Source organism: Lactuca virosa, chromosome 9 (assembly GCF_052849685.1).
Source record: "Lactuca virosa cultivar CGN04683 chromosome 9, Lactuca_virosa_CGN04683_v6, whole genome shotgun sequence".
Taxonomy (NCBI): domain Eukaryota; kingdom Viridiplantae; phylum Streptophyta; class Magnoliopsida; order Asterales; family Asteraceae; genus Lactuca; species Lactuca virosa.
This window is the reverse complement of record NC_136434.1, coordinates 220,459,761-220,470,697: the sequence shown is the minus strand read 5'-3', so window position 1 is coordinate 220,470,697 and position 10,937 is coordinate 220,459,761. Positions and strand designations below refer to the sequence as shown.

The following is a 10,937-nucleotide window of genomic DNA, read 5'->3' as shown; positions in this document are numbered from 1 at the left end:
ATCAACAAAAAATCCACTTCATATCATTCATTCAACATCGATTATCAAATAAAACTTCAAAATTGAGGTTAGAAAAAGATCAAATCGTTTTTTTTTTGAAGAATTTCATATAATTCTCTATCAATCTACTATTTTGTAAGATTTAAATAGTCAAAGTATCATGTTTTTAACATTTTTAAAAAAGTTAAATTGTATGCACTCCAACTGTTTGATGAAATGCATAAACTAAATTACAACGTTATATTCATATATGAATATGTTTTCTCACCTGAATCAGTATATGATTATTAAAACAAAGAAACCAAATATGCAAGTCTGTATGTTATTTATATGTGAATAACATATAAAAATTATATATATTTGTGAAAATACCTTGTAATATTCATATGTGAATATATTGTGTAATATTCATAAGTGAATATATCATCTAATATTCACAAGTGAATATACTATGTAATATTCACATGTGATACAGCATGTAATACTATGTAATATTCAGATATGAAAATATTATATAATATTAATAAGTGAATATACCATCTAATATTCACAAGTGAATATACTATGTAATATTGACAAGTGAATGCATCGTCTAATATTTAAATATGAATATACTATGTTTATTATATGCTATATTCATATATGAATGATACTTAAATTTTAAAAAAAATTAATCATAGTTTTTATTTATAAGTGAATAATGAATGTACTGTAGTAAAAACCTGATTCATTTTTATTCACTTATGAATAACGATAGCTGAAAATATAAAAAAAAAAATTATTTTATCTTAAAACTATATCAATATTGATGTCTATTTGTAGAGAATAAAAAATCATGAATTTTGGTATATTTAAAATCATTTTTCGATAAAAATAGCTTCTTAAAAATTAAAAAAAAACGAAAAAACTATGTTTTTGTATATATTAAGGTAATGCTTAGCATAGTTTAAGGAAACATGTTTTGTTGGAAAACACATGTCTATTCCTTTCCCATTTCCGCTGGTACGACGAAGGTATTTGCGGCAAAAATAAATTAGTGGCTGAGAATGATTCCCCCATTCTCAACCTTTTTTTTTTCTCAATTGAACCCTCCTCTCTCTCTCTCTCTCTCTCTCTCTCTCTATATATATATATATATATATATATATATATATATATATATATATATATATATATATATATATATATATAATATATCTTCTCTAATAAATGAAAGTTTTTTTTGCCACATGTCATCTTTTCCTTCATTTTGACACTTGTTATTTTGTGGGAGTTTAGAATTTTTATTTTCCACTTGTCATTTTTAGGAATTTCCATTTTCTTAAAATTAAATTCCATAAAATTGTAATGGGTTCTATAAGAAAATAAAATCATCCTATTAATTTGATAATAAATTCTCATAAATACTCCAAACGATTTAATTTCTTTTGCAAATGTTCCAAAATATTACATTTTGTTATGTAAAGTATTAATTTATAAAATATTTCATGTTTATATATTGATATTAAATTTTTATTTTTAATAAACCCGTGTAATACACGGGTTTCACACCTAGTATATATATAGAGCTAGGTTCAAATGTGGATTGAATTATTATATAGGTTATTATTCTTGTATATGTTCTTAATTAAATCGGTTTGTTGCACAGGAATTGTAGCAAATGCAACACCATATGATTATAGTTTTACCAATGAGGTAAAACTTACAACAAAATCTTTACCTTAAGATACTAGAAACCAAAAACAACAACAGTGTAATTCTTGATCTTTTTACAGTGCTTAGAGAACCCTAAGAACCCTCAATACAATGGTGGTATAGTCGTGAATCCCGAATTTAAAGAAGGCTTAAAGGGTTGGGCTTCTTTCGGAAATGCAAAACTACAAGTTCGAAGATCAGAAACCGGAAACGAATTCATTGTTGCTCATCAAAGGAATCAATCATTCGACAGTGCTTCTCAAGAATTTTTCATGGATCATGAAAAACTCTATACGTTTTCTGGTAGGATGTTTAATTTCTACAAGAAATGTAAATAGTTTGCATGTGTTTTTGAATTTGATCAAATTTGAAATATGCAGCATGGGTGCAAATAAGCCATGGAGATGATGCTACAGTGGTTGCAACATTTAGAACACCAACAAACTTTTATGATGCTGGTTCGACCATGGCTAAATTTGGGTGCTGGTCCATGCTTAAAGGTGGCATCACAGTCAACCAATCTAGCTCGACTCAGCTGTATTTTCAGGTATGATGAATTTGTGAATAAGTTATGGTGATTTTTATCGGTGACATTTAATTAATACTATATTTTTGTAATTTTCACAGAGCAAAAATACATCGATTGATATATGGATTGATAGTGTTTCTTTACAACCCTTTACACTAGAAGAGTGGAAAGCTCACCAGTATCAGAGTATCGAGAAGGTGAGAAACAAATGCATCATCTTTTTTAATTACATTTGATTTAATTTAGAGAAATAGAAAAAACAACTAAACGGCCCATTAACCTTTTATCAACATCTAAGAAAAAATGTTTTTGGAAAATAACCACCAAAGCTTATCGAGATTTAAGAAAATATTTAGGGTTTTTTGAAAATAACCACTAATTTTATAGAAAGATAATTGTTGGCTTGATCTAAGAAAATTCAGAAAAAAAAAATGTTTTTTTGTGGTAAAAAACTTCAAAAACCATTTCCACGGTAAAAAAAATTATATTATAGTTTTGACCCCATAAAATGATATATATATATATATATATATATATATATATATATATATATATATATATATATATATATATATATATATATATATATAAGAGGAAAAAAAACAAATTCTTAGAGATTTTTGCTGTTATATAACCTGCGAAAATATTTTTTTGTGGTAGAAATCTAACCATTTTTATAGCAAAAGTTTTAAATGGTATAAAAATGCAATTATTTTGAAGTTTTGAGAGTTTTTTTTTTTAAAAATGGTGTAAAAATAAAAAATAAAAAAAAATGAGAAAAATACAACTTATATAATAATATAGAAACGACTCATGGTCTATTCGGTAGCCCACTTATCTAATTGTATAGCCCATTTAGCGATTTTCAACCTTTTTAGATTTTTCTGTGTCCATAGGTGAAATTGATGGTTAAAATGAAAAATCCTGTAATTTTTCCCTAAATCTTTGGAAAAGGATTAATGGAACTAGACAATTTTGTAAATTGATGGTTAAAGTGAAAAATCCTTAAAATTTTGCCTAAATCTTTGGAAAAAGATTAATGAAACTAGACAATTTTGCATTTTTTTTCTTATATAAATTTATGGTAGGAGAGGAAGAGTAAGGTGAAAATCCACGCAGTCGATAGCGAAGGCAAGACCCTAGCAAATCGAACAATAACCATTTCACAAAAGTTATCAAACTTCCCATTCGGATGTGCCATTAACACCAACATCCTAACCAACGAAGCTTATAAAAACTGGTTCACTTCAAGATTCAAATACACAACATTTGAAAACGAAATGAAATGGTACACCAACGAACGTGTCCAAAACCAAGAAGACTACTCATCATCCGATGCATTACTTGAGTTCACAAAGTCAAATGGAATTTTAGTGAGAGGCCACAACGTATTTTGGGATGACCCAAAGTATCAACCGAGTTGGGTTCCAAATCTTGAACCACAACAACTCGTGGATGCAACCACCAAGAGGATAAAGTCAGTCATGGGTCGATACTCGGGTCAAGTGATTGCGTGGGATGTTGTGAATGAAAACATGCATTTTGATTTTCTTGAAAGTAAGTTAGGAGAGATGGGTTCTTCTTCGAAATTTTACTCGATGGCTAATGTTCTTGATGGAAATGCTAATTTGTTCTTGAATGAATATAATACGATTGAAGAACCGGGTGATGAGTTGTCATTTCCTGATAATTATCTCAAAAAAATTGAAGAGATTCGGGGTGAAGGTTATCATGGGCCATTATCAATCGGGTTAGAAGGTCATTTCACAAATGTGAACATACCTTACATGAGATCCGCCATTGATAAACTTGCAAGTTCCAGACTTCCCATTTGGATCACTGAACTAGATGTCCAACCTGGTCCTAATCAGGTATTATATATATGTGAGTGTTTTGAACTTTGAAAACATAAATTTGAATACTTGTTGATAAATTTTAGGTGGAGTTATTGGAACAAGTTTTGAGAGAAGCTCATGCGCATCCAGCAGTGAATGGGATAGTTTTGTGGTCTGCATGGAGTCCAGAAGGATGCTACAGAATGTGTTTAACGGATAATGATTTCAGGAACTTGGCTACAGGCGATGTGGTGGACAAGATTATTGAAGAATTTTTTGGTGTAGTTGTTATGGGGATGACAGATGGTGATGGTTTCTATGAGACGTCGTTGATTCATGGAGATTATGAATTTAGTTACCAAAATGAAACGGATGTGAAATCAACTCGGATATCTCAGGATTTTAAGGTTGAAGCATTGGGATCTTCCGAGGATTTCTTGAATGTCAAAATCTTGGGTTGATATATATATATATATATATATATATATATATATATATATATATATATATATCGGATTTTTTTGGTATTAAAATTAAAACTAGTGTAATATGATCATCTTTGTATAGCAAAATTTTGGTGAACAAAATTTTGTCCATTGATCAAGTAATAGTCATTGAACATGAGCATGAACATGATAATAAAAGAGATGAGTATCATCACCGGCATATCCCTGCATAGAAAACAAATCTTCAGAAAAACACACACACAAAAAGTGTCAACAAACATGAGTCTGAATATATCAAGCAAACCATGAATGGGCGAAAGCCAAATTATCAAGATCTATGATCCATGAAAAAACAACAGACAAATTTACCCTATAATTAATTTATACTCCTATCATCCATCCAATCCATCATCCATCACCTACTCTTCTACCTCTGTCTCTCTCTCTCTACAGTGTTTCCAGAAACTTCACTGCCCACCACCTAACTTACATGTTTTTTGTTTTGCCTCCTAAGCAAAAGCATTCAGATTAGGCCTTGACACCTTTTTCCACAGATTCTTGTTTTCCAGTAGTGGTCTTTTCAGGCTCCTCTTTATCCTCTTCATCTGCTTCATCAGCTAGCTTTGTCAGCTCCTCCTGAATCATAAACTTTATCGACGCCTTTCTTGATGTCAAATCTGTACTGAATCGCTTTGCTGATTACCCCCAAAAATAATAAAAGTTATTAGCATCTGTTTTGTATGATGGAATGGAATCAACAAGATAATGAAATGCTTACCAAGCTGCTTGAGAATATCGGTAAATGTTGCCTGTAAATAAAAAGAAAAACAAATCATTATTTATGTGACAAAATCATGTTTTATTGCAAAAATTATAAATTATTTATTGGTAACAGATACTCACTGTATTGAAGTCGACTTCTTTAAGGATCTCGCATATAGCAGTTCTGAGTTCGTCATCAGTTATCTTCTTTTCCGCCTTAGGTTTCTCCTTCTCTTTCGTAGCCTTTTTCACTTTTGTTAAATAGGTAGACACAAACATTAAAAAATAAAAAATCAGTATTTATTTTCTTAAAACTATGGTAATAGAAAAGATTAAAAAAAGTTTTTACCAGTTTTCTCTTTAGGGGCAGCTTTCTTTGGGGCAACAGCCTTCTCTTCAACTACATCTTTCTTCTTCTTCCTTGAGAAAGTCTTGGGACCTGAATCAGTTTGTTCTTTTTCCTTAGCTTTTGAAGCACTTGTAGATGATTTAGCTGGGGTCTTATTTTGAGTTGAGGTAGTCTTTTTTGAAGAAGATTTAGCTTCTTTTTTTGAAGAAGATGATTTCTTTGAGCTTCTTTTGCGTTTCTTGTTTTCCTCTTCAGAATCTGGTTCAGACACATCTTCTTCTTCTTCACTTGCAGTATTATCTTCAGACTTGTCTGGATCACCGTTTGTGTTTTCATGTTCTTCATTATCTTCATCCTCTTCAGATTCATCTGTGTCTGAATTCTTCTTCTCATCATCTTCAGAAGTACTTTTTGTTTTCTGCTTCTGCATAAACAAACATGTCTTTTAGGGTTTGATAAATTAAGACATAAACTAACAAGAAGATATACTATAATTATGATATATATATATATATATATATATATATATATTATACCTTTGATGAACTTTTTGAAGGTGATGAGCTTTTCTTGCTGCTTGTTGGTCGCTTTTTACCCTTGCTTGACTGAATAACATGAGGTAAGTTGTAACAGTAATAAAAAATATATATTAAAAAATAAAAACCTCAACTGAAATAAATACATACCTGTTCTTTCTCTGAAAGCAACTCACTGTTTGTGACATGAGGCTTCAACATAAAATCTATCAGCTTTATGACAACATCTTCCTGTTTGCAGAACAGACATAATATTTAATTAAAATAAATTTTTTAAAAAAAATTGTGAAAAAATGATATAAAAACTAAACAAACCTTCTTTGCAGAAGTCTTGCCAATTGGCATGTCAAACAGATCGCAAAACTCCAACAGCTTCTCTTTATTATACTTGTCAAGCTTTTCTTTCACTTTCAGTTTTTGCTTTTCCTGTAATAATATTGATAATAAATATATTTGATTACTATTTATTATGCTTTATGATCTTTTAATCGTATGCTATTTAAGATGATATGATATTTTATTATTGAAATGTATCTTACATCACTCTCTTGCCAGACAAAGCCAGAAAACCGCAAGATATTCATCTTGACCTGAATAGCCTGCAAGTCAAAAAAAGAATCCACTTTTAAAGAAAATAAACAGAAATAAAAATAAAAATAAAAATCAAATTACACTTCATACTAAATGACTATAAATGCAACATACGATAACCGACTTTAACTTATTACATACTTCATTTATCTTATTATAATTTGGACGATATAACTTTATGATTACTTTATATATGATTTTATCATTTATAGAGAATTTTTCTTCTGATATACAGTCTTTGTTAAATATTTTGATAATAAAATCTTATTCACCCTCGAAACTTCACATCTACAAATAGGGTCTTTTATTAAGGCACAATGCTGTAATAAGAGGAAACAGCATTAAATGCTATAAAAGTATATTATCGTTTACTATATTTACCCTTGATCGGATAGATGAAAAGATACAATCTATATAATTTCGTAAGTATACAAAAAATAGTATATATTAATAATAATATTACGTATTAATAATCAACTATCTGCTATAGCCAGTCATAATGGTGTATATGATACAAATTTAAAAATTTTAGGGACCCTATACGTAAAAAAATCGACTGAATGTAGACACAATGAATAAGTGGGTAGTGGATTTCAACCTAAACCCTAAAAAAACTAGTCTTTTGAAGAGGATATAATAGATAATAGCACTTATAGAAAATTACATGGATTTGTAGACATTCATGAGTTGAAGTTAAATTACCTTTCCTCTCCTTCCAAATAATATGGTATGGAGCACTTTGAGTGTGTCATCACCTGCTTTCCTTTTCGATAATTTGTATGCAACTGAAAAATGATAAAAGAATTTAGACATCAACACAATGGAAGCACTTCCTCAAAGGTGTACCATAAATCTTCAAATTTTAAGTATTGATTTTCCATTTTCTACATAATATGTATTTATAAAAACTATGCGTATGTGGAAACATATTTGATCTCTACTGGCATAGTTTTTAAAGGCGAACATGGCCTTAAAAAGAAACATTATTACAATCAATAAGAACTTGTGAATAATGAGCATACAACATCGCAAGATCACAGAAAATTCTGGTAAGACCAGTTAGCTTAATAGTTAAGACTCTTATGTCAGTCATCACGACCACTAATCAAATGTCAAAAACGCCCTTTAATGTGGACAAAAGAAAGAAACCTTGAAACAAATCGGAGTTTCTTTTCATGTAATGATTACCAAGGGGCAAAAAGATTAACATTCCCAAAAAGGAAATGCTACATTTTGGGGACAATCGGTAATGCAAATACATGTTTATCACTTGTCCATAGCATGATAATCCAAAAGTTTGTAAAAGTAGGTCAAGATATAAGATGACTTCCCTCTCTACCACATGGGTTGTAAGTTGTAACTGAAGCCCTAATAAGGAACTAAATCATGTCAAAATAAACTTTACTACGCATTTATTTATCTACCAAACAGTATTCGGCCTTAAGATATAAGTGTAGTTTGTGCGTATTATATAAGTTAAAGATCAAAAGAATCTTTGATCATAACTCAAATAAGGAAGTTAAAAGACTTTACCATTTGGAATCTCTTTCAGTGCGACACCACGTCCCTGTATGCCATAATAACAATAAGAAATAAAGGATCAGTTAAAGTAACAAAAATTACTTGAGTCATTAAAGACATGAACAACATGAAGAGTTTAAAAGTTGTAAATTTAGAAAGACAACCTTTGCAATATGAAATTCCCTGGTAGTATCTTTGTCAATGACAGCAACCAACCTCTCTACAGATTTCCTTTCACGTACAGGTCGCTCACTTATAAGAGCAACAGGAGTTGTGGGTGTGGGTTCCTTCTTTTTTTCCTTCCCTTTTTTCTCTCCTCCTGATTCCTTTGTCTCACTATTGTTCTTTTCTCCACCACCTTTCTTTCTTGAAAATGTCTTTGATACCTTCTCTTCTGTAATCTCTTCCGTTTTTTCCTCTACATCTTTTGTATCAGCAACTTCTGTGTTCTTATTCTCAGGCTTCTCATCTGGAGTTTCTTTTTTGTCAACTTCCATGGGCTCACTCTTGGGTTCTTCATTTCCTTTCTCTTTCTCTTTCTCTTTATCTTCCTCTTCTTTCTTGTTATCTTTTACCTCCTCTTCTTCTTTATCCGCATCTTTGGTTACCTCAGTATCTTTCTTGTCAGCATCAGCTTCTTTAGTTTTACCTTTCTCATCATCTTTTACATCTTCCTCCATCTTTTCAACTCCCTCCTTTTCCTCTTTTTCCTCTTTTTCTTCCCTTTTCTCATTTTCTACCTTTTCCTCTTTTTCCTCTTTTTCTTCCCTTTTCTCATTTTCTACCTTTTCCTCCTTTTTTTCACTCACATCTTTCACTGCTGCATCCTGAGAGACAGTCCCATTCGCCACTGTCTCTGCAACTTCAGTCGCCGCATCTTCCTCCCCCATATCTGAACATTTGATTACAAACATCAAGTAAAAATAAGGCATGAGTCAACAATCAACCAGCTAAATAGCTCTTAAAGATCCTAAAAAGACAGCTCTCAACAAGCAAAAAAAGTTGTGTAAAAACCTAAAAGATAGCATCTTTAAATAAATGAAGAACATCACCCACACGCATCAATATCATAGCATACCAAATGCAAAGCACTTGTCCTTATAGCAATTTTTACCAACTTTAACCAGACATAAATCTCTACATACAAAAAATTACTCCCACGGCATACATAAAAAAATAACGATTCACATGGAGTGATGTCTAGGACGAGTCCCAGAAACCCTAAACATCATAAACCAAACGAAAATGCGAACTTGGACTAAAATTACACATGCATCAGTTTTTAGCAAGCCGTAGCAACATCTATATAGACATACACACGTTTACAGGTCACAAACACAATGATTTTAGACCAAAAGATGCACAAAAAAATAAGTTGACCTTGTTGCGTAGCAAAATAAAACCCTAACGAGAATAATGCAATTCACGCGTATAAAATTAAAGCAAATCATATAGAGTTACATATGAAACAAGTGAAATTTCGAAAAAACTTACAGAAATTAGGGCTGAATTGAAGGTTTTTGGAGAGAAATTGAGTTTTATTGTGTAGCGATAAGAAAGGGGGAAACTTTTAGGTTCGAGAGTGAAGGTACTTTGGTGTGTAGGAGTGTTCGGACTTGAAACACGGATTTTAAAAGCAGTTAATTGCCATGTCATGCACAACACTGGGCGGAATATGAGTCCGATGGATGGCTCAGATGTCGTCACTGCCGGATCTTTAAATTTGACGGTGGATCTTAGTTTTTTTCCGGATCTAATCGCCAATTTATACCTCTTCTTCTTGTTGTTGACTTCTTTTGCAACTACAAATTCGGGGTCAATGACGTCAATAATATTTAAATTTAAACAAAATTAGTATAATCATACATTCATAACTTTAAGATTATGAAAGTTTTCAACACAAAAAGAGAAGTGAATTGGATTTCTTTATGATTTAATCGAACATTAAACCGAATTCATATTCATTTTGGTTTAGTTTCAAACTAAGAGCTAACATAATAATATATATATTATATGATTAAAAGTATATATAAAATTAAGGGGGTATTTGGCAAGAAGCTTATTAGCTTATTAGGTTATAACCCGTGGAAACCACGGTCGGTTGATTTAAAAATTTTATATAGATAAAAAAAATAGTAAATGTCAAAAAAAAGATATTATCGATTGTAAGTAATTATGAATTAATTTGTTAAGCAAAATAAACATAATAATGTTATTAGGATATGATTTTGTATTTTCAAAATTTAAATTGAATTTGATTTATTACAAAAAAAAGCAAATAATAAAAATCATAAAAAAATGTCACGTGTCAATAAACATTCTAAAAAACTGACACGTGTCATTTTTAGGTTTCATTTATTAGAATAGATAGATTAGCTTATAAGCTAATAAGTAAGTGTGAGTAACTTATGAAAAAATGACTTATTAGATGTTCTCCACCGGGATAAGTTATTTTTCATCCAAACAATTTTTTAACTTATAACGGTGTGAAACCTCTAATAAGTTAATAAGTTATTTTAATAAGCTTAGTCAAACACCCCCTAAATATATCGTTTTTTGTTTAGGTTATCAAATCAAATTCACTCTAAAAAAAATATATGAGATTTTAAAATTCGATTTTGTATTTTTTAATCAATTTTTTTGATGCAATCGAAATCGACAAAATATTGAACA

At 30.4% G+C, this 10,937-nt stretch overlaps 2 protein-coding genes across 2 annotated transcripts; one reads left to right on the top strand and one right to left on the bottom strand.

The window, feature by feature from the left end:
• Positions 1–3,183: 3,183 nt before the first annotated feature.
• Positions 3,184–4,520, top strand: LOC145140330 (endo-1,4-beta-xylanase 5-like). Its single transcript, XM_079073853.1, has 3 exons — positions 3,184–3,201; positions 3,313–4,095; positions 4,164–4,520. Exons 1-3 carry the CDS (start codon positions 3,184–3,186, stop codon positions 4,518–4,520), a joined length of 1,158 nt encoding a protein of 385 aa, XP_078929979.1.
• A 253-nt stretch (positions 4,521–4,773) lies between these two features.
• On the bottom strand, positions 4,774–9,906 carry LOC145136406 (DEK domain-containing chromatin-associated protein 4-like). Its single transcript, XM_079070524.1, has 12 exons — positions 9,759–9,906; positions 8,429–9,156; positions 8,277–8,310; positions 7,446–7,528; positions 6,692–6,751; positions 6,468–6,578; positions 6,303–6,383; positions 6,153–6,221; positions 5,617–6,040; positions 5,409–5,518; positions 5,284–5,314; positions 4,774–5,200 (listed from the first exon to the last, which is right to left on the bottom strand). The coding sequence occupies exons 2-12, from the start codon at positions 9,152–9,154 to the stop codon at positions 5,034–5,036; spliced, it is 1,896 nt and encodes a 631-aa protein (XP_078926650.1). The 5' UTR covers positions 9,155–9,156; positions 9,759–9,906; the 3' UTR covers positions 4,774–5,033.
• Positions 9,907–10,937: the final 1,031 nt, after the last annotated feature.

Coding starts and splice junctions, on each gene's coding strand:
- LOC145136406 (XM_079070524.1), bottom strand. CDS start 9,154: ATGGGGGAGGAAGATGCGGCGACTGAAGTTGCAGAGACAGTGGCGAAT. Junction 8,311..8,428: donor GGGAATTTCATATTGCAAAG/GTTGTCTTTCTA, acceptor TATGGCATACAG/GGACGTGGTGTCGCACTGAA. Junction 6,222..6,302: donor TGCTTTCAGAGAAAGAACAG/GTATGTATTTAT, acceptor CATGTTATTCAG/TCAAGCAAGGGTAAAAAGCG.
- LOC145140330 (XM_079073853.1), top strand. Junction 4,096..4,163: donor TCCAACCTGGTCCTAATCAG/GTATTATATATA, acceptor GATAAATTTTAG/GTGGAGTTATTGGAACAAGT.